Here is a 22,728-nt window from a genome sequence, read left to right as displayed (position 1 = left end):
TATATCACCGTTCCTTCACTGTCGCTCGGTCAAAATCCTGGCACTCCCTTCCTAACAGCACAGTGAGTGTATCTACACCACATGGACTGCAGTGTTTCAAGAAGGTGGCTCATCACTATCTTCTCAAGGGCAATTAGGGATGGGCAACAAATGCTGGCCCAGCTATTAATGCCCATATCCCATGAAAGAATTAAAAAATGCTGGACATTTAAGTGGCTAACCAGCATTGAACATTTGTCAGACCAGGATTTTTAACATTTCCTCTTATTGCTTTTCAATATTTGCTATTAAACAAAATTAATAGTAATTACCCCTACAGTGTTAGCAGCTTGCCTGGATGCTGGATGCATGGGGATTAAGGAATACTGAGCTGTCAAGTTCCAACAAATAATTTGTGAGAATGGATTAATGCTTGATATGCTTTTCAGCTTCTCAGGGCAGAGTGTTCATGTTAATATATGTCATTTGAAAATTTAAGTTTATACTGCTGTACAATAGCCGAATAATGTAGAAAATATATACCAGTTATTCTAACATCTGGTGTAAGGAAATTGCTAAGCTCAATAATTAAGGTTGGGGGGGGGGGGGGGCGCGGTGGTGGTCCAGGTACATTGATCATTAAAATGTCATGAGCAAATACCAAAAATAATTATTAAAAAGACTAATAGAATGCTGGCCTTTATATCAGAGGACTAGTGGGTAGAAGTCATGGTTCAGCTATACTAAGTTCTGGATGGAACATGACTGGAATATTATGAGCAGTTTTGGGTACCAGATCTTACGAAGCCTTGAGGGGAGCACCTCGTAGATTTATTAGAATAATACCTATACTCCAAGGGTTAAATTATAAGGAGAATTTAAACAAACTAAGGTTGTATTCCATGGAACTTAGAAGGTTAAGGGATGATTTGATGACGTTTTCAAGATATTAAAGGGAACAGATAATTTATCGCTATATATCCTACCACCAGTAGTTGGTGGGTTTAGGACCAGGGGGCAGTGTTTAAAAATTAAAGCCAGACCTTTCACAAATGAAATTAGCAAACACTTACACACAAAGGGTGGTGGAAGAATGGAATTCTTTTCTGCCTGTGGCAACTGATGTCAGATCAATTGTTTATTTTAAAACTGAGATTGAGAGACTCTGTTAACCAAAGGTATTAAGGGATATCAGACAAAGGTGGAATTAGGAATTATAGAGTTAGGTTGCAGATCAGCCACAATCTCATTGAATGGTAAAACATGCTTGAGGGGCTGAATGGTATACTCCTGTTCCCTTGCTCCTAAAAGTGTGAAACAAGATTATGGATTGAAAGAAAATACCAATGTAGAAGTACTGACTGAGAAAAGCAAGTGAGATTTTGGCTTTACAACCGTTGCAAACATGTTCCAACAGGCATGAAACAATCGCTCCTCAGTAACAGCAGAGCCTTGCACTGAGACTTGCTCAAATAGTCAAAATTGGCAGCCTTGAAGAATATTTTCTGCTCAACTTGACCTAAAATTGGCAAGACCTGGGCTCTGGTCCATTGGAATTTCTGCTTTCTAACTAGGAGAGCTCAAAGTCATTAACTTAACCTGCAGTGCGCATCTTATATTATTTTCACACTTGGAACATTTTTTTTAATAGAAGTTTAATAAAGAAAAAATTAAGCAGCTTTCTTGGCTCAGTCACTGTTGTTGCCTGAGTTAAGCAGCACTCATAAAAGAATGTGGTCCAGGAAGTATATTCACTTATTAATCAATTCAGTAACAGCCAGTTGTGTAGCATCAGAAGAGAAGCACCTCCAGTCCACATCGAACAGTTGATTTTAAGGATTCTGCTTTATTTCGAGGAGACACAGCCCAGCCGTTGAGCATTGAGCACTACATCAGAGAGAAAACAGGTATTAATTAAAGTTATACGAAAAACAATACAGGATTTTTTTTCCCCAAAATAAGTTTGCAACATTCTACAATTTTACTAACTTTATCTAAAAAATAAACCTTTTCACCAATCTCTGAACCTATTCTAATCTGACCAACCCATATAGTGTTATTTGTTGCCTTGTGACACATGATATAGTACATTAGTAGCCAATGCACTGCAAGGCAGGTACAGCAAGGAGTATATTCACACTGATTGATACATTGCAAAATGGGTAAATTAGTTGCCAGTGCTCTATAAACCAGGTAATGCAGGGTGCAGCTTTATGTCCATAATCAGGACCATTCAAAAACAGTGGAAGATTGTGGCCTAAAATTTGTAAAGATTTTCCTTTGTTTCTTCTGAGGTGTGGTCTATTGTAAATAAGCATTAGTACTATTAGTGCTATATCTGATTATTACATTTTTAAATAGTCTGATTGAATATATATTTTCTAACAGCTGTTTGGTAGTACTCCCTTCTTTTCGATATGCGGAAGCTACTCTTCTTGCCCTCTTTCCTCAGTTCAACCTGGCAAACTCCCCCTCTCTTACCCCCAATTCACTCTAGCTCTCTTCCCATCAGCTCACACTTGACCCTACGGACCAAGGAAGTCCCAGGTTCGATCTGTGCTGAGCTACCTGACTTTAGCTGCTCCAGGGTCAGGGAAAGGAAAAATCAGCGAGGGTTCCTCCTCCCAATCAATATTCAGCTGGAACTGCACATGTGTGAATATCAGATGAGGGTCGAGATAGCATGTGATGTCTCTCACATTTTAGTTTAGCAACATTCACTGCCAAAACACACATGAATAAAATCACTTTGGTGAAGCACTAACATCTACAGAACCATCCCCAAGGGAGAGAAAGAACATCTTCAGAACAGTATGGACGGAGAGAAAGCTGACCAGATTTTCTTCAAAAGTTAAGCAATGCTGGGGGTGTGAGTAGATCACTAAAGTCCATATGATGTATCACACATGATACACACAGCCTTGACTGATCAGGTGTAATGAAATAACCTTTATGAAGATTTGCAAGGTTGATACTTATCTAATCCCTATTGATCAGAGTGATGAAATAAGAAAATTTGTTTACACAACAGGAAAATAACACCTATAAAGTAGATAATTTTTGAATGATATGTATGCTTTATGGACTGCAAGACTATAGTCTTGTTTCGGAAAACAGCATGTGTTGATCATCTGCACAAAACTGTGGTTGTGACATTGCACATAGGTGGTATCACATATGGTCTCTAAATTTTACCTATTTGTCCCTGGCAGTAGGACTATGCAGAGTGTGTTGTTGGTTAAAGCCTTGAAGAGTCGCCCCACATACCGATCCATCGTCCTCATCACGTTTTTCAGTTCTTCCTCCTATTTGATGCAAAGTAGATTATTGCCACGGCCAACTTGTCTCCCTTCTCACCCATTCATTGCATTGTCATCCTGCAGCTCACTCTAGCCATCACTGCACTGGACGACTGATTTGGAGCACAGAATCACTAGCAAGTTGGTGGTCCTTAAGTTTCTGTATTGTTAATGTCAAGTGGACACATAAGGAGGATATAAAATTCATTTTTTGTGCTTGAGTTATCAGTATAGGGTATAATTTGCTGCAAATGCCTAAATGTCTAATTTCACAGCTGGTTATTATTTACAGCTTTTTCTAGTGGTATGAATCAATTTGTAATCTTTGATCAGCATTATGCACTTCATGTGCTAATAGGAGCATTTTGATGAAAACTTTTCATCAGCAATTTTCTGTGTGGCAGTTCTGTGTACATTATTCCTTAAGTTCTTACTTCTGACAATAAAATATTCGTGGTAAATATAAGCCTCAGTGAATTCTATAATTTAATAAAATATTTTTCTCTCTCCACTTTCATGGTTATTTTCTTCTGCTCCTTCTCTCCAAATATCCTAAAGCAGCTTTATAATGACTATATGAAACTTAGAAAATAATTTAACACTTAAAACTCACACATTGAGAAAGTTTCTCTTTTCTCCTCTCAAAGGACTGTGTGTCTAATGGCGGATGATCAAAGGTCTTGGGGCTCACTGCAGTGTAAGATCTTTGAGAAGCCCAGGTCTGAAGGTGATAGGGAGTGAGAGCTCTCAGTACATTTAGTCTTCCTTTTCTCACTTCTTGTCCATTCATGGTTGCCTGAGCCTCCTGAGCACTCTCCAGGCTTCCATATTCTAGAGGATAAATCACCCAGATCAGTCATTCCAACAGAAATCAGGAAGTCAAGCGTCTGGACATCTCCTAAGATAAATCTGAACCCTTCAGTTATCTGACTCAACTTCAGATTTGGAAAGTGGATCTAACAGGCAAAATCAGGCTGGAATTAGAATTTGGATTCCGAGAAGCAGATGTTGCCTTATTTCAAGCATTCATCTCTACTACCTAAGGTTCTGACTCTTACCTTATCTACTAGTTCCCATGATTTCTCAACATCACGTGAACAGTCATTTTAGGAAAAAGTTTAACTTTGAAAATTAAATAACAAGCCAATTCTACTTCTGTTGATTTTTCCATGCAGTTTGGCGGTCTAAGTGAGCTTGCAAGAAACTGGTTCCGAGTCCTTACCAATGTTTGAAGCAGCCACTACTTCAGATGGAAGAAACAGGTGGACCAAAATACATTCTTTTTGGGGAGTTCTCAGTATACGCCCAGATAGGAGATTTGCAAATCGGAATATTGGACATGAACCTATATTCTACCATTCTGACAGGATCAGCAATAAGTACAAAAGCACTGGGATATTGATTTGACAAACATGCTTTATGGCTCCTTCAATCTTAAAGAAAACATCCAACACACATTTGCTCTGCAAAGCACACCTTACTGTAACATGCTTTTTCTACCACTCCCAAAAAAGACATCACTGAAAATGTTTACTGCACAGAATTCTAGATTTATTTTTTTATCAATTTGCACCATTAATTTACTCACTTATAAAACACTCCTTAGGCTTTGCATCAGCTTTATCACCAAGGCAGATTACAGCTTCAACGTGGCCAAATTTGCTAAATTTCTCACTGAGGTCTTCCTTTGTCAGGGTCTGTTGAATTCCTGACACATAAATAACTGCTTGGCTTGTGACATCTTTTTCCAGCTTCTTTAGGACAGTGTCACAATCCAGTGTGTTTTCTTTAATAGGTCTTTGAACCTGAAGGGTTAGAAGGAACACTGTTTCAATTACCAATTTTCCTTAGCATTGATGTGGGACAGTGGGCTGTCTCTTGGATATGGATCCAATTTAGGTAGCTAGGAGGAAAGTCTCTTGCTCCGCCACATGTAAGAGTTTTACAGAAAACAAATTTGGACACTTCAGTTCTAGAGTGTTATAAACTTTACAGCAGAAAACTGCCCAATCCAAGTAAATCAGACGCAATGAAGCTCTGCACTGGGACCACAGATTCATCCCTTTTTGTTAAAGCAACAACACTAATACATTTTCAGAGAAGTTTTAATATATACCAGATATAAGTTAGTGACTGATTTTATAATTCTTAACTTCCAGAAATTGAACGGGTGCTTCTTTCACTAGTGTGTAGACCATATTTATTTTGTCATGAGCCCCTTCATATTAAGAAAATATCTTCTTGGGCAATCTCACTGGAGTCAAAAACTTGATTTGCATAAGAAATGCAGTTTCTTATTGGTGCATTAAGGGGTGCCCTTCAGAGGGTGATATTGAAGCACATTGTTGAGGGTAGGTATAGTAGGGGTATGGATATTACACCTGGCCCAGGACACTGACACTGTTGACACTGGCTCAACAGTTCAATTTTAGCACTAATGTTTTACTCCTCAAGAATAAAATCACCCCAAAAATAATTTAGAAATTAATTAACATGTGGATACTAAACGGAGTTAACCTCCTTACTAATAAATTTACTAATTACAACAAATGTTTTCCATGATCCCAGTTCAAATTCCATACAGTACAGTTCTAGCAACAAAAGTGACATTGTTGCTGTGTTAAGTGCAAGAATCCAATCAATATTTAAGTTATTATGCACAACTAAAAATGTAGCAATTGTATATGGAAAATATAGGCTACAACAGATTACAGAGACTGATGGATTGATGGCACAGGCAGTATTTGATCATGAACTGCAAGGGCAAAGCTTAACAACTGCAAGAGGACTGATCTTTGAGGTACTGAGTATTTGCCTTACTTTTTTTGTAGCTATCAAAGGAATTCCTAAAAGGGATAAAAGAAAATTCAAATTTCAGTGTTGTTACCGTAATGAAGAATCCCTCCATAATGCTTTCATTCAATGTAAGCACAGCTAGATGTGCACTTTCAGGGAGCTCATACTCAATGCGCACATAAGGCTGTAAGGAGAATGAGAAAACAAAAATCATACACTATCTTGTAATCTTTTAGGAATTTCTTGCTCTTTTTTTGTAATATAGTTCTTTCTTTTCTCCTTTTCTTAGCTAACAGGAGGTGTTCCCAAGCCTAGAAAAATAATCTGCATTTGTAGAATGTGTTTTATGATCTTAGGATGTCCAATGCTGCTGAGTTAATTAATCACCTTTGAAATGTAGCGTAGGTAAATGTGACAACCAATGTGCACACAGCAAGTTCCTACAAAGCAGCAAGTGATATTGGTTGAGGGACAGATGCTGGCTCAGAGATAAGGAAAACTCCCCAGCTACTTTTTAAATAACGCCATGAAATATTTTACAAACACCTGAGAGGTCAGATGAGGCCTCGGTTTAACATTTCATCGGGAATATGGCACCTCTGACAGTATAGCAATCCTCTAGTGCTGTACTGGAGTGTCAGCCTGGATGTTGTACTCAAGTCCATTATCACAAGGCTCAGGTGAAAGTGGTACTGCTTGTGTAAAGGTTGACACTCAAGCTAAGCCATTAAATGGGTGCAAGGGGCCAAGAGTTTTTCTCGGCTCAAAAGGGTTGAGGGTTACTGATGATGATAATTTCTGGTAATATTTTTTCAAGAATTGCCAATGATGCTTCAAGTTTTAAAATACAAGATTAAAATGTTGCGCCAGTGCTTCAAGATTTTGTTCCAAAGAAATCAGTGTGCGCCTACCAAAGCACTGGTGATCTGGTAGCCACCCTAATTGGTCGTGCTTGCTAAGATATGCTTCCCTTACTTTACATCATCGTGCCTTTTTCAGCTGTGCTTGTACAGTGATGCTCTGCCCAACACTTTGGTTTTTGACCACTATCACAGATTTGGCTGCACTCCAGAATGTTATGCCCAGTGAGCTACAAGCTGACTACTCCTGCACTTAAGGCAAAACCTGGATATGGGCTTACACTCAAGAGAACTTGCATGCATGTCCTGGACTACTTTCAGCATATCCTTGATTTGGTTCTCCATCTTCCACTTGACACAATGCTTACAAGACCTACCTTCTCCCCTTAAACCTCCAGCTTCCATTTCCCTCAACGTGAACCATGCTCTCACTCCAGTAGAGACCCCACCACTATGCTTATCATAGGCCACTGTCGATATTGGGCAATGGGCTAACTATTTGTCAGTACCATTGGAGTTAATTACAAAGGCACTGCTTATGACGCATTAAGCATGCCAGCTATTTTGGGCTCTTCAGTAAATTCTTTGCACCTCATTAATCCCCTATACTTAACATTTTACAGCCTTCTGTTACAAAATCTTGGAGGTCGAACGTTAGATTGGGGAAAGAGTTTTCTTGTGAAATTGTCCCTCTGTCTTGGGAATGAAATTCCAGCTGACTGAGCCCTAAAAGCACTCAATGCCTGACTGTTGTGCAGCAGCAGCTTAAAAATGTTCCAACTAGAGAAGCTGTGATGAAATGCAAGTGGCAAAGTCCTCAAACAATGATATACATGTACATAATAGTGAGGAGACTTAATAAGTCATGGGACTGCATGTGGTGATACATTCAACTAACCTTTTATGGGTTTACTGGTCACCCCTTACGCATACAATCACATTAACACCAACACACCTGTTATAAACTGTATTTCCAGAGAGAAAGTTAATGGTTAAACATCAAATGCTTCTACCTCTAGTGGATTGAAAATATTTTAAAAATATGATTACATTATTCACTAGTTCTACGTGTTGTAACTAAGAATTTATATAGTACAAACAGCCCTTCCCATTTTAATTGTACTATTACTGCTTGTACCTTGTGTGTTTCTGTGATAACACTAATGGAGCTGATGGAACCACAGTTTTGGAATGTTCTTTTAACAGACTTTAAACAGAAATCCTCACAGAATGGACCAGCATACACAGTACACATTTCTGACAACTTCTGTTTCATCTGTAGAGGGAGATGTGAAATAAAAATGAATTAAGACATATCAGCAGAGGTTCTCTGAAGTACGGCAGTGATCCCCAATCATCTGCTATTCTACAAATTCACTAAGTTACTCTTAAAGGTCATACACTTCAATATCACTGGTACGCTGTGGCTGCAGTACCATATATAGGATGGTCTGCAGCAACTCACTATAAGGTCATTTTGACAGCTCCTCCCTTCTCTGCGAACTCCACCACAGAATAGGACAGGAGCAGCAATGTCACGGAAACACCATCAACTCTTAAGTCACAAACCATCCTGACTCAGACTCATATCTAGGTCAATATATCCTGAAATACCCAATACCATTGTGGGAGCATCATCACAAGAGCTGCAGCAATTTGAAGAGAAGGCTCACTCCCACCTTCTCAGGCCAATTAGGGTTGAGCAATAAATGCAGCCTTGCCAGGTTTGCCCACAAATTTCTTTTTTTTTGAAAATAACATATTAAAAACCTATACGTCCTTATAAGAAGCCAATGAAGCTCATCAGCATTTGGATGCTGGACCATTTTAGCAGCCACTTAGTCTCTTAATGAAATTATAATTGGAAGCAGAGGTGGCCTCTGAGGTTCAATTGTAGAAGGATATTGCTGGTCATAGCAAGATAGGACCATCTGGCTCTATTTCAGGATAACCGTAATATTCTTTTACTGGTGATCCCAAAAGACTTGTGTGAATGAGGAAAATATGTATAATAATAAATTTGCACTTTTAAATTATTTAATAGCCGAATTATTCCTAAATTTGATGACAGTCACAATGGCATGTTTATACAAATAAATAAGGCATTTACAAAATATATTTGCTTTGACAGAATTTTGTTGTGATAAGACTAAGTTATTACTGTCATACTTTTTCATGAAGCAGTCGCTCGTGAATCTTCATATGTAGATTACACTCAATATATTCAGAATAAGACGTAAAGTGACTTAAGCTTAAAGAGGCAACTGGGATTTCAGTCTGAGCTTGTTGAACAACCTGCAGGAAACAGAATCAGGCATATTCAGAGTACATTTCATGTAAGCAGAGAGAGAAAAAAATACGACTTTAGATTATTTTTAGCTAATTGGAGGGACGGCTTCTTTAACATGAAAAACAAATAAAAAATTACATGCAAATAGGCCAACACATTCTATTTTAAAACAAAATAAAAATGTTGTTTACCTACATCAATGAGAAAATCAATAACAAGAGCATCCATATCTATCTGTAATTGCAGTCACACTTGTAGGTTGCATTGTGATAAACCTTTAGAATGGTTTACAAAGAGTAGAAGTAACTTTTGAGCCAAAAAAATTTATTGTCACTGTGTTTAGCAGTGGCAAGTCAGTCTGCATCAACCCCCAGAAACACTCACTCAAGAGCACTTGCCAGGTGCCCCCTTTCCTGAGTGGAATCTGCCAGCTTCAGCAGTCCCTACCTGCTGAAAGTGGTTGCTACTGAGACAGCTTGCCAAAAAACCCAATTCTCAAGTATGTTTCTCGAATTTCGTCCACACAACCCCACATCACAGAAAGCATGTTAATCCAGCTCCGGCTGAGAGGAATTACCATTTTATCCCATTACTGAGTTTGCCAATCTCCACACAGACAATTTGGTATTGCCCCTAGTTTCTCTGTCCTTGGATGTCCCAATCCCCTTCCCAGACCCCGCTCCAATCCCATCTCCCCTTCTTTTTTCTCCACTTCCTTCTTTTGTTCCCTTCCTACCCTTCATTCCCCTCCCTCATTCCACAATGGCCTAATCATCTTTCTCTTTTTAACCCTGTTTTACCTCAATAGCCCATTGGTCTTGTGATGCCATATAAGATTGTTTATCATGATACTATTATACAGAACTTCTGGATGTTTTCTGATGTATATACAGAAATACCACAAAACAAAAAGAAACAGTTAAACAACCCAGGTTGTTCTATCTACCCCTAAGACAGTTTGACTGTCAATTCTGCCAGTGTTGTATCAGTTGTACAGGTGGCAAATGAAGGTTCACCAACATAGAACAAGAATTTAAGGATTACTTGGATTGATCTGTGAGTTGTGCCTGTGTGGAGGGCCAAATAAATCATGGCCATTTATACGATCATGGGAAACATTCTGAGAATTTTCTGTGAACACAGAAATCTGGTTGAACAAGTTATGGCTTTACAGCACTTACCTCTTTGTCTGTTCTACATTCAAATTTATGCCATGCTCCTTGATGTATCAGCTCCTTCATTGCTTTCTTTGTGCCTAATAGCACTGCTTTCTGATCACCCATACACAGCTTATTTAGTAAGCTAGATAGCAGAAAAGATATTCTCATTACACACATTGCACATTAATTACTGCTGTTATAACACAGTGGATGGTAAATGTCGAGCTGCTCAAATCCCACAGGGAAACTTGAAACAACTGCCACAATTGTTTTGCAGTTTATGTTTTATTTCAAGTTGTGTGTCCTAAATTTAGAAGTAGTAAGACTGCCACGACTTCAGAGGTTGTGGAAAACTAAATTAAACATTTATTAACAAAAGAAAAGATTTTAAGCACATACGTAGGTTTACAAATTACTACTATAATAACTCCTAAAACCCCTAATTAATCTGGCTCCCAGTTACACCTCCGTTTAGGCAACAGTAAAAACAAATAGTTTTAAACAGACCCAGGCAAAGCTACACAATACCCTGGATAATGATATTCAAAGTGAGTTTTTTTTGCTTCGGTTCCTGTAGACAGCAACTTGATGCACAGAGGCTGGAGGCTTTTTACACTTGTGTTAGATCTTAGAATGCCTTCTCCCTTGCACATAACCTCACCTTGTTTATATATGTTTCTCTCTTTTAATGGAAATTCTATTGTTCCCATATGTTTTTGCAACTTTACTTTTCTCATAATATAAGTCTTTTCACAGTACTGATTTTATCAGTAACCTTTGGGAAGAATAAACACACTGTTTGGCTTAGCTTCTTCTGACTAGGTGTAATCATCTCGCCATCTCTTTGAAATTCAAGCTACTCTGATTTATCTAACAGCTCAAATTTTCCTCACATCTCACATTTTTAAACTTCAGCTATGTTTACGTATTTAGCATTTCAAGCCTAGTTTCTTTTTGATATATCAAAAGTTCCAGACTAGCTGTCTCCAATTCAATTTAATCCCCCCCACACACAGAAACTAATCCAAGCCCCACTATTAACCTACTTTTACAATAAATAACAATAATACCATGAAAATGATTACATTTTCATGACACTGCCCATTTCTAAACAGCTACCAAGAGAACACTAAATGATTTTTATTGTAGGAGTGAGTTAAACAAGTTTTCCTCGAGTATAATACCCTTTGGGAGTCTTCATTCTGATGAGACAATGGTTTTCTACCTGATGGTAAACTCAAGTTAAACATTGCCCAGTGTGGTTTAGGAGACTCACTCTGGCAGAATTTTCTGGCCTCTGTTTCCTCCAAGCCCTATTCTCCTTCCTCTTCCAATGCCTTTCCAAAATGTCAGCCTCCAGAGTTCATGGCCCTCATGTCTTGCAGTTGTTTGTGTCAATGTCCAACACGTTTATCTCGCAGGTGCCTTGTAGCAACGGTATGGATGTCAAGCAGGTCATGACCCAGTGAATAGTTCACTGTACAGAACATCTTTGACTTTCATCCATCTCATGAACTTGGCCAGGCCAAGTTATTGGTTTAGTGTGCAGATGAAATTAGCATGCCCCAGGTCCTCTTGAGTTGGTGACCTGGTCCTGCCAAGAGATACTGAGGACATGTCTGAGATAGCAAAGGTGAAAGCTGTTTAACCTTTTCTCCTGCTAGCATACGTTGCCTTGGTCTCACCACTGTAAAAGAATATATTGAGGACACAGGCTTGATAGACTCGTAGTTTGGTAGTCGGGTTGCTGTTGTTCCACACACTCTTACTCAGCAGGGACAGAACAGCTGCAGCTTTTGCAATGCGCGTGTTAGTTTCAGCATCAAGTGGTAGATTGCTGGTTATCATGGACCTGAGAAACGTGAAGCTATCAACAACCTTATGCACCACATTGTCACTGCTGATAGATGATGGGTATGGCAACTTCCTGAGCCAAGACATTTGTCTTCCTGATGCTGATGGTCAAAGTAAAACTCTTCACAGGCATATGAGAGTGTGTCCATTAGCCGCCGAAGGTGTTCCACCATGTGGAATGCTAGTGCGGCATCATCAGCATAGAGCAACACTCTGATGAGGATTTGGCTCACTTTTGTTTTGGATCATAAGTGGGTAATGCTGAACAGCTTTCTGTCAGTTCAGATATGTAAGTAGACAGCCTCTGTAGATGAACTGAAGACATACGACAGCAGCAAAGAGAATAGTATGCCAAAGAGTGTCAGCGCCAGAACACAACACTCTTTGACCCCAATGAGGATTGCGAAGTGTTCCAATATTGCTCTGTCACAGCTGCCCTTACCTTTCATGTTGTCATGGAACGAGAGAATCACAATCAGCAGCTTTGGCAAGCAATCAATTTTCTTCAGCAGCTTAAATATATCTCCTCTGTTCACATGGTCGAATGTCTTGGTGAGATTGATGAAAGCAATATACAGTGGGCTCCTTCATTCACAGCATTTCCCTTGCAGTGCCAGACTGAGAAAATCATATTGATTATGGATCTTCCTGTTCTGAAACCACACTGGGATTTTGGAATCATGTGTCAGCCAAGATCTGCAGTCTGACAAGGGCAACACATATAGATACCTTTCCATGACACTCAGCAGGAAGTATTCAATAGTTGTTGCAAATGCTGCAGTTGCCCTTTTGCTTGTAAAATCTATGCATCATGCATATCCTGAGGCACTGCCTCTCCTGCCAGCAGAGACAGAGGAGTTCATACTGATGCTACAGGAGTGCTGGTTTCCTGTGTTTGATGAGTTCAGATGGTATAGCATCACCACCTGGAGTTTTGCCATGACCAGTGAGTCAATAGTTTTGTTGTGCTCTTCCACTGTCAGTGCCAAATACAGTTGTCAATGACAGGCAGGTTCTCAATTTTGTCTAGAGCTTCCTCAGTGACCATGTTCCCCCTAGAGTATATCTCAAAGTCGTGTCCTACCCATCTCTACAGCTGTTTATTAGAGTTGGTGATAACTTACCCTGTCTTGGAGTATAAAAGTATATAAGGGCCCCCCTTTTAGGACAGAGATGAGGGGAATTTTTTTCTCTTGAGGGTTGTGTGAATTTGGAACACTCTGCCTCAGAAGGTGCTGGAGGTGGGGTCATTGAATATTTTTAAGGCTGAGGTAGATAGATTCATGTTAGGCAAGGGAATCAAAAGTTATTGGAGGTAGATGGGAACGCGAAATTGTAAACACAAGCAGATCAGCCATGATCTTACTGAATGGCAGAGCATGCTCTGCTCCCATCTTGCTTTCCAAGGGCCAGAACTTCCGAACAGTGCCAATAACAGATTGCTACTCCAGTCCTTTTTGCTTACTTTAATTGGGAGCTGCATATTTCTTGCCTTACCTTCTGACTCAGGCCGGATGAGAAAAGTCTAGCTCTTCTCTGCAGGCTGGCGCTTCGGGGGAAGTGAAGCTGTGCTCCCTGTTTACGGCACTAGCTGCTGTAAAGCAGTTAGGTTTAAGTTTAAAGGTCCCAGCCACTTTGAGAAGCCAGGGAGGAGGTTAAGGTGTAAGGTAGGTGGGTAGGATGGGGGTGCGCTTGAGTTGTCAGTCGCTGGCAGAGGTAAGATGGTTCGGGGTGGGGTTGGGTGGTCAGTTGTGGGCATAGGATGGGTCGGATGGTCAGTTGGGTGGGGGATAGGATGGGTTGGGGGGGTCATCTGGGGGTAGGGGGGTAGTCAGGGAGTCGGGAGGGTAGTTGAGGGTTGGTGGGGACTAGTTGAGAGGGACGGGATCAGTACTATAATTACTCAGGAGTTAGAAGTGGTTTGAATTCTTCGAATTTTTCCTGGGTAACTATTCTGCTAAGAAAGTCAGAACCATCTCCGATTTAAATTGGAGTATCAGATGGTTCCCAGTGAAGGGTAGTTACCCATTGGAGTTTGAACTTCCCGGGCAATTGCCATGCAGTCCTTAAGTGGGGGCTTCCCAGAGGGGTGACGGATGTCCTTCTGCGCATCCTCTGGGGGTACCTCCCACGGACGACGCCCTGGAGATTGGAGGTTCTGGGCCTATGTTTTTTTTTTGCTGGTTCAGCCTTTTCTCATTTCTTTCTTAATCCCTTTACTTTCCATTCAGTCAGCTGCTAACCAGCCATTCACTCACATCTTTTGTTTCCTTTAGTTTATCCATTACCACTCCATTTGGCTTTTGAACCATGAATCTTTAAGTCTTTCCCTCTATCCTATCACAGTCGTTCCCTTTTGTTCTTCTTCACACCCTCCCCTGTTTCACTTGCTCAAAACCTATCACAAAACCTTTCCTCAGTTCTGATGAAAAGTCACAGATCTCAAGCATTAAGTCTGTCTTTCTCTCCACAGATGCTGCCAAACCTGCTGAGTATTTTCAGCATTTTTTATTTCTATGTCTACCTTGAATGTTGTGCCCATATGTTAATTTCCTCAGATTTTATTGCTCTTATGTCTTCTGTTGACATAATTGTCAACCAATGAGATGTGACAGAACCTAACTACCAAAAGAAAAGCTCGACATATCACATGCACCAACAAGTCAGCTAGCAAAATGTTTCTTCAATTTTTCCAAGTAGATGCAATGTAAATAATGTTTTATAGGGAACATTTTTATCTTACACGATGTTTGCACAAACATTTCCTTGTGGCATAAGTGAGACTTAAAATCACAAAAAGACTAATAAAGCAAACGAAGAACATTCTGAACAGCTATTTTATTGAAACACTAAATCATTAGTTATATTAAGAAAGAATAAAGGAGTGTTACTGTCACCTTATAAGTGCTGCACTCAGTGTTAACACTTTAAGGGTTGAATGCCAACAGTAACAATCTAGTAAGTAATGCAACAAGTGCAGATTGTTAACGTTTATTATGTTATTATAGGAAAGAATAGTAATATAAACATTTCTTAAAGGGTTGGGAGGGGTTGGTTATGGTAATCAGGGTCTCTCTGGAGTCAGGGTTGCTGCAAGATGGATATGCATACTGATAAAAAAGTTTGGAAAGAAGGCAGACCCAGCAATCTTATATACAACCAAGCACGCTGTAGCACTTCAGTTCATTAACAGAACCTGGGAGATTAGACCAGTCGCTTGGGGCTGAGATCTGTTGCATTCTGTCCCAGAAAACACTGCAAGTCACTGCCCTAATGGGTGGGGCAGGCGGTCAGTTGGGGGTGGAGGGGGAGTAGGATGGGTACTCAGCGTCTTTGTTCGCAGAACATTCAAGATGGGAATGGGTTTCTGTGCTTGTCAAGACACCCAGATGACCAAAATGAATCATATATACATTAGCTACTGAGCTGTTGACCTTAGCAGTTGGTAGTGAGTACTGCAGTATTTCTATTTTTTTCACCCTGTATGAAGATTATTGTAGAATTCCTTGGAAAGCAATAACAGATATTTAAGTGGGATGGCTCCAGAAAATGTTTCTCTCAGAAACTCATTTTGTCCAAGAATCCTCTTCTCCGAGGGGCGACTAAAGGCTCAAGACTCCTGCCTGCCTAGCATCACAGCTCTAGACTGAAGTGGTGCTACAGAGCATGTGGACTTAAAGGATCATGCAATCAAACCCAAGGGAACTCCATTTGATACAGTATCATGCTTTGTTAGAAAAATGAGTCTCTCAGTGCAGTGCAATCTAAATACAAATTCTTTACAAGTGATAAAATATCATGAACTAACCTGCCACAGTGGAAGCATGGCCTGCCACCCGCCCCTCTGCAGCTTGCTTTCAGGTGATCTGACAATCTATTCACCTGACTTTTGCCTTCTGGCTTGGGTGTAGAATTATCTCCTGCTGGCTGTTCTGCTTGAAAATTCTCCAGGTTCAACTTTGCTACCTGCAACCAAAGCATTAGTTGAATATTAATGAACTGGCACCTTATGAACAGGTAGGTAACTTAGACATTCTGGGCTCTGTACATGAAGATGATCTTATGAAAAATAGACCTGTTTATTCAGTGGAGGTATTAAATTAAAGCAAAAAACTGCAGATGCTGGAAATCCAAAACAAAAACAAAAATACCTGGAAAAACTCAGCAGGTCTGGCGGCATCTGCAGAGAGGAACAAGGTTAACGTTTTGAGTCTGTATGACTCTTCAACAGAACTAAGTAAAAATAGAAAAGAGGTGGAATATAAGCTGGTTTAAGGGGGATGGTGGTGGTGGGGCGGGGGGAATGACAGGCAGAGCTGGATAGAGGGCCAATGATAGGTGGAGATAGCCAAAAGATGTCATAGACAATAGGACAAAGAGGTGTTGAAGGCGGTGATATTATCTAAGGAATGTGCTAATTAAGGGTAGAAAGCAGGACAAGCAAGGTACAAATAGGCTTAGTAGGGATGGGGTGGGGTGAAGGGAAGGAATCGAAATAGGCTAAAAGGTAAAGATAAAACAATGGATGGAAATACATTTAAAAATAATGGAAATAGGTGGGAAAAGAAATAAATTATTGGGAAAAAAAGGGGGGATCGGAAAGGGGCTGGGGATGGAGGAGAGCCCCCACCCCCTTTCCGATCCCCCCCCCTTTTTTCCAATAATGTATATAGATTTTTATTTTCCCACCTATTTCCATTATTTTTAAATGTATTTCCATCCATTGTTTTATCTCTACCTTTTAGCTTATTTGGATCCCTTCCCTTCACCCCACCCCACCCCCTTTAGGGCTACCTAAATCGAAATAGGCTAAAAGGTAAAGATAAAACAATGGATGGAAATACATTTAAAAATAATGGAAATAGGTGGGAAAAGAAATAAATTATTGGGAAAGTTATTGCTTTCTACTGTTAATTAGCACATTCCTTAGATAACACCACCGTCAACACCTCTTTGTCCTTTTGTCTATCTCCAACTATCACTGGCCCTCTATCCAGCTCTACCTGTCCCACCAACCCCCCCTTAAACCAGCTTATATTTCACCTCTTTTCTATTTTTAGTTAGTTCTGTTGAAGAGTTATACGGATTCGAAATGTTAACTTGTGTTCCTCTCCACAGATGCTGCCAGACCTGCTGAGTTTTTCCAGGTATTTTTATTTTTGTTGAGATATTAAAGGAAACCTGGTTTCAAGGCCATTTATATTAACTACATTGGATTTTATAAATGTCATCAGTCTCCCAGCACAATGGCACTGTCAGAGAGCTAAGCGAAGAGTTTTAAAGCAGCTAAACTGTGGGGAGTACTGAAATAACATTAAATGTGGATTTGTTAATGACACAAAGCATGTATTTGAAGCAAAAGGAGTAACGACTAATTCTGTGGAACACTCAGATGACAACACTCGCCTCAAAATTAAGAAATGCTTCTGTTACCGAAACTGTTTTAAGTTATAAATGACAGCTGGACAAAAGTGTGATAGAGAGAAGTTTCCCTGCCAGCCAGCATTAGACTCTTTGCAAAGGAGTTCTGTTGAGATCCCACACCAAAATCCACATTATTTGGGAGAGTTCTGCCCCCTGGTGCTCCCTAAAGAGTAGGAGAGTGGGACAAACTGGATAGCTCTTTCTTTACATGAGGCCCTGATGTCATCATTCAACATTGTGGCCCACAAAGAGAAAACCTTGAGCATCAAGTATCAAGGGGGCAACTTGAGCAAAATGATCCAACTGCTGTAGTGCAAATTCATTTCATCAACAAAGAAGCACAAAAAACAGCTTTAGTAGTCTGGCCTGCTATGGTTGCCAGATTCCTAACACCGAAAGAACATTGAAAAGCTGTAAGTTTTGACAGATGCAGAGATATTTAAATATATTTTGATTTCTGCCTCTGCATCAAAATAACCTAAACATAGTCACCTCTGTACATTCCCTTAGTTTCTTTTCTTGTCATGGATGAGCACAATAGTTCCTTTACAATATTTTTGAATCTCCCAGCACCCATTTTCCCGCTGATAAGAACTTACAGCAATTAGTGGGAATTGCTGGCATCACAATTTTAGGCAGAGCTAGACCCCGATGCCGCCTAAAATTACCCGTGTTACAATTTTTGGGATGCTTTCACTATCATTTAAGGCATCAAATGACTTTGGTATTTTCAACATTTGTGGTTTTCCAAAATGCACTAACATATTGGCAGAATTTTAACCTATGGAGCGGTAGCGGCAGAAGAGGTTGTCAGCGGGTCAGGAACTCGTAAGATAAAGTGGGTTTTGCTCTTTAACTTGGCCATGGCATAAGCAGCCCAACCTGGGTTTCCTGGCCAATCACAGCAGGTGGGCAGGTGTGATCATGACCAGCACCTGGCTGTTAAAACCTCAATATTTAAATGGACCCTACCAGAGGACACAATCTAACCACTTTGCAATTGTCAGGACACTGATGCAGTTAATAATTCCCACTGTGCTCTTGCCTTGTTGACCCTAGTAAGTTTCATACAGCCTGGGAAACTGGTGCGCTGGCAGTTAAAACCAGAACTGCAGGGTTAAATCTTCAGATAATGGTCCTTCTGCGTATTTAAAACACAGACCTTCCTAGCCCACAGGGGTTTTCACACATGCCTTGAAGGTGCACTGATTAAATGTGAAAATTGATGGGCCATTTCGGATCTCCAACATGCAGCATTTTTCCTATCTTTAACCCCAGACCCCCGCAAGGACCTACACCCGCTCCCCTTTTGCAGGTTAAAATTCCCCAGTGTTTGTTTTGTTTGTCTTTTATACTCTTTTAATTAAAAATGTGAATGTTTGCTTGAACATTGTGCTCATCAATGGCAAGTACAGTGTCAGCATCAAATCTATAAAATCAAGACAAGATTACTTCTACAAATAAAAGCTAGTGCCTAAAGTCTTTGTTTATTTTAAAAATGATTTATCAACACACCTTCATGGGTCCCTGGTCGATAAAATATTGAGCCAACTCCAGAGCTCCTCTTGCATCTTCAGATGCATCATGGCCAACCAATTCTTCTGACTGAATTTCCCTCCTGTTTGGGAAGAATTACCCAACGTGAAATAGATTTTAAAAAAAGACATGTATACAGTCTTAGTTCACATTAGAATGTAGAACACCAGAATCCAAATTACAAATACTACTGTAGAATTTTCAAATTTTTAAGGCACTTTTGATTCAGTTGGTGAAACTTAAATTTAACATATTAGCTCTGAAGCTCCTATTCTCATGACTGGGAACTCGCTTTAAGTTGATCACATTGGCTTTGTAAGAGAGAAAAGCGGGTGAAGAGCAGGAACCATTTACAAAAGCAAAGTACTAAAGATTCTAGAAATCGGAAATAAAATAAAAATGCTGGAAATGCTCAATAGGTTTGGCAGCCTCAGAGGAGAGAAACAGAGTCAACATTTCAGGTCTGTGACCTTTCACCACAACTGGGAAAAGTTAAAAATGCAATAAGTTTTGAGCAAGTGAAAAGGGGGATGTTGGGAAGAAGAACAAAAGTGAAGGTCTGTGGTAGGGTGGAGGGCAGGAGAGATTAAATGACAAAAGATTTCATTGCGTAAGCCCAAAGGGAGTGGTGGCAGGACAAGGTAAGAAACAGAAGGTGAGTCTGGAAGAGGTGTGAATGGTAGGATTGCTGTGCCTGAGTGCAGAGTAAAGGAAACAAAAACAAAAGAGACAAAAAACAAACCAAAAAAGAAAAACAATACCAAATGGCGGCAAAGGTTATGATCTAAAATTGTTGAACTCATTGTTGAGTTCAGAAGACTGTAAAGTGCCCAGTCAAAAAATGAGGTGCTGTTCCTTCAGCTCCCTTTGAGCTTCACTGGAACACAGCAGCAAGTCAAGAACAGAGAAGTCAGAATGGAAGCAAGGTTGAGACTTAAAATGACAGATGGCTGGAAGCTCAGGTTCATGCTTGTGGGCTGAATGGAGATGTTCTGCAAATTGTTCACCCAGTCTGGTTTTGGTCTCCCCAATGTAGAGAAGACCACATTATGAGCAATGAATACAGTATACTAAATTGAAAGAAGTACAAGTAAATTACTGTTTCACTTGGAAGCAGTGTTTGGGGGCTTGGGCGTGAGAAGGGAGGAGGTAAAAGGGCAGGTGTTTCATCTCCTGTGCTTCCATGGAAAGTTGCTATAGGAAACAAAAGGAATGTTGGAGGTGACTGAGGAGTAGACCAGGATGTCATGGAGTGAACAATGTCTTTGGAATGGTGAAAAAGGAGGAAAGGGGAAAGAAAAACGCACTTGGTTGTGGCTTCATGCTGCAGGTGGTAGAAATGATAGAGGTTGATCCATTGAATAGGGAGGCTGGTGGGACGGAAGGTGAGGGCAAGGGAACTGTATCTTGATTCTGGGAGGAAGGGGAAGGCTGGAGATCAGGAGGAGGGCATGAAAGAGAATGGATACGGTCAAGGGCACTGTCAACCACAATGGGAAGGGATCCTTGGTTGAGGAAAAAGGGAGACATATTGGAAGAGCTAATATGGAAGGTTGCATTGTTTGAACAGATGGAGAGGGAGAAGCTGAGAGAATGGAATAGTCATTACAGAAAGCAGGGTGTGAGGAAGTGTGGTCAATGTAGCTGTGGGAGTTGGTGGGTTTATAGTGAATATATATTGATAGCCTATTCCCAGAAATGGGGACAGAGAAATCAAGGAAGGGAGGGGAAGAGTTGGAGATGGACCATATGAAGGTGAGAGAAGGATGGAAATTGGGAGCAAAGCGGATGAAATTTTCCAGCTCAGGCTGATCAGGAACCAGCACTGAATGTATTGGAAAAAGAGTTGAAAGAGGGGGCCTGAGTAGGTCTGGAACAAAGAATATTCCATATATCCCACAAAAAAGGCAGGCATAACAGGACCTATGCAGGTACTGACAACAACCCCCTTCATTTAGAGAAAGTGAGTGAAGTTGAAGGAAATATGTTGTTCAATGAGAGAACAAGTTCAGCCATGCAGAGGAGGGTGGTGGTGGACGAAGGAAGAAGCAGAAAGCTCTCAGATTGTCAAGTGGGGCTGGAGGTGTAGAGGGATTGGAAGGAAAAGGCGATGGTTTGGGTCAGTGAACTGGAGACTGTAAAAGTGACATGGGGCATTGGAAGTCTCACAGATATAGGTGGGAAGAGACTGGACAAGGGGAGAAAAAAAATAAAGCTGTGATAGGAAGAAATCATTTCAGTGGGGCAGGAACAGGCTGGAACGATAGGTCCACCATGACTGTACAGTTTGTGAATTTTGGGAAGCAGACAGAAGCAGGTTTTTGGGGTTGGGGAAACTATGAGGTTGCACGCAGGCAGAGGGAAGATCTCCAGAGTGGATGAGATCAGTAATAATCCTGGAAGCATTGACCTGATATTCAGTGGTGGAATCATGGTCCAAGGGAGGTTGGAGGAAGTGTCAAAGAATTGGCATTTGGCCGCTGCTAGGTGGAGGTTAGTATGTCAGACAACTACACCACCTTTGTCAGCATGTTTGATAATGTTAGGGTTGGACCTGAGAGGACAGAGTGCTGCAAATTAAGAGGAAGATAGCTTAGAGTGAGTGAAGGGAGCACAGAAATCGAGATGGCTGATGTCAGTTCTAAATGAAAAAGTCCAACTGATATGGGGGTCAGGAAAGAAAGGTTGACACCTAAGAGTTGCTTTGGGAATGGATTAAGGGAGTTGGAAATAGTTTTCATTTAAGAAACAATCTGTGGGAACAAGGGCATTGTAAGCTCTTTATAGAGAGATGGGTTGAAAAGCCTTTCTTATCTATATCTTTATTATGGTGTTGAGCTTCATCTTTAGTGCAAAGCCAGACTTGGCATTGACGTCAGCGAAGGAATTCTGTGCACTGAAACAGGGATCACTCTTTTTCCTTTATAAAAAGTCTGATGCAAACATCCAACGAATTCACTAATAATACTGATCATAATTTAATATTTCATCCAAAGTGTTCATCAGTAGTTAACATTCCCTTCTGTAAGTCTCCCCTACTTTATCCACCCCCACAGGTCCATTTGAAAATAAACTTAATGATCTCACCCTAGAACGCTTTTTACCAAAACTTTCAGCTTAAACCTTCGACCCAACTCTCTGGCAAAAAGCAGTGATGTGTCAATAATATTTGGATGAATCATCTGCAAGAGAAATAAATTGTACTCCATTACTGAAGTTTGCAAAATATAAATGGCAAAAATTTATACTGAATTATAACAATTCATGGACTAATCTTGTTTCCCATGCAGCACCTGCCATAGTTAGTGACTTCTTAAAGCCAGTTCATGGTTTTAAAATCAACAGCGTTAAAAAATTCAAGGAATATTATCTACTGAAACTCCAAATGAAAATAAAAATACCTTGTAGAAACACAAAAATAATCTTTTTATATGTATACCTGATTCCATCAAAGCAAAGCTACAGAAGGTTTAGGATTGGAACATGTATCTATTGGATACAGAACAACAGCATCAATCACCCGTTGGGTC

General features: G+C 40.2%; 2 protein-coding genes across 6 annotated transcripts in view; one reads left to right on the top strand and one right to left on the bottom strand.

Annotated features, from left to right (window-relative positions):
• The window catches only part of eri2 (ERI1 exoribonuclease family member 2), a 106,369-nt gene that overhangs the window by 47,643 nt on the left and 35,998 nt on the right, over positions 1–22,728 (top strand). The window lies entirely within an intron of this gene.
• Positions 1,603–22,728, bottom strand: part of LOC121288244 (RNA exonuclease 5-like) — a 42,740-nt gene continuing 21,614 nt past the window's right edge. For 2 of the 4 annotated variants that reach the window (XM_041206727.1, XM_041206728.1), the window contains exons 10-20: positions 22,286–22,380; positions 19,178–19,280; positions 16,047–16,204; positions 10,406–10,526; positions 9,104–9,229; positions 8,073–8,210; positions 6,166–6,258; positions 4,867–5,083; positions 3,892–4,109; positions 3,175–3,284; positions 1,604–1,866 (exon numbers count right to left, since the gene is read on the bottom strand). In XM_041206727.1, the coding sequence (XP_041062661.1) occupies positions 1,812–1,866; positions 3,175–3,284; positions 3,892–4,109; positions 4,867–5,083; positions 6,166–6,258; positions 8,073–8,210; positions 9,104–9,229; positions 10,406–10,526; positions 16,047–16,204; positions 19,178–19,280; positions 22,286–22,380 (1,434 nt within the window). In that variant the 3' untranslated portion in view covers positions 1,604–1,811. Of the gene's footprint in view, positions 1,867–3,174; positions 3,285–3,891; positions 4,110–4,866; positions 5,084–6,165; positions 6,259–8,072; positions 8,211–9,103; positions 9,230–10,405; positions 10,527–16,046; positions 16,205–19,177; positions 19,281–22,285; positions 22,381–22,728 lie in introns of all 4 variants that reach the window. The other 2 variants (XM_041206729.1, XM_041206730.1) reach the window with 2 other exon arrangements.

This window comes from Carcharodon carcharias, chromosome 15 (genome assembly GCF_017639515.1).
Source record: "Carcharodon carcharias isolate sCarCar2 chromosome 15, sCarCar2.pri, whole genome shotgun sequence".
In the NCBI taxonomy this organism is placed as follows: Eukaryota; Metazoa; Chordata; class Chondrichthyes; order Lamniformes; family Lamnidae; genus Carcharodon; species Carcharodon carcharias.
This window is presented reverse-complemented; position numbering and strand designations above follow the sequence as displayed.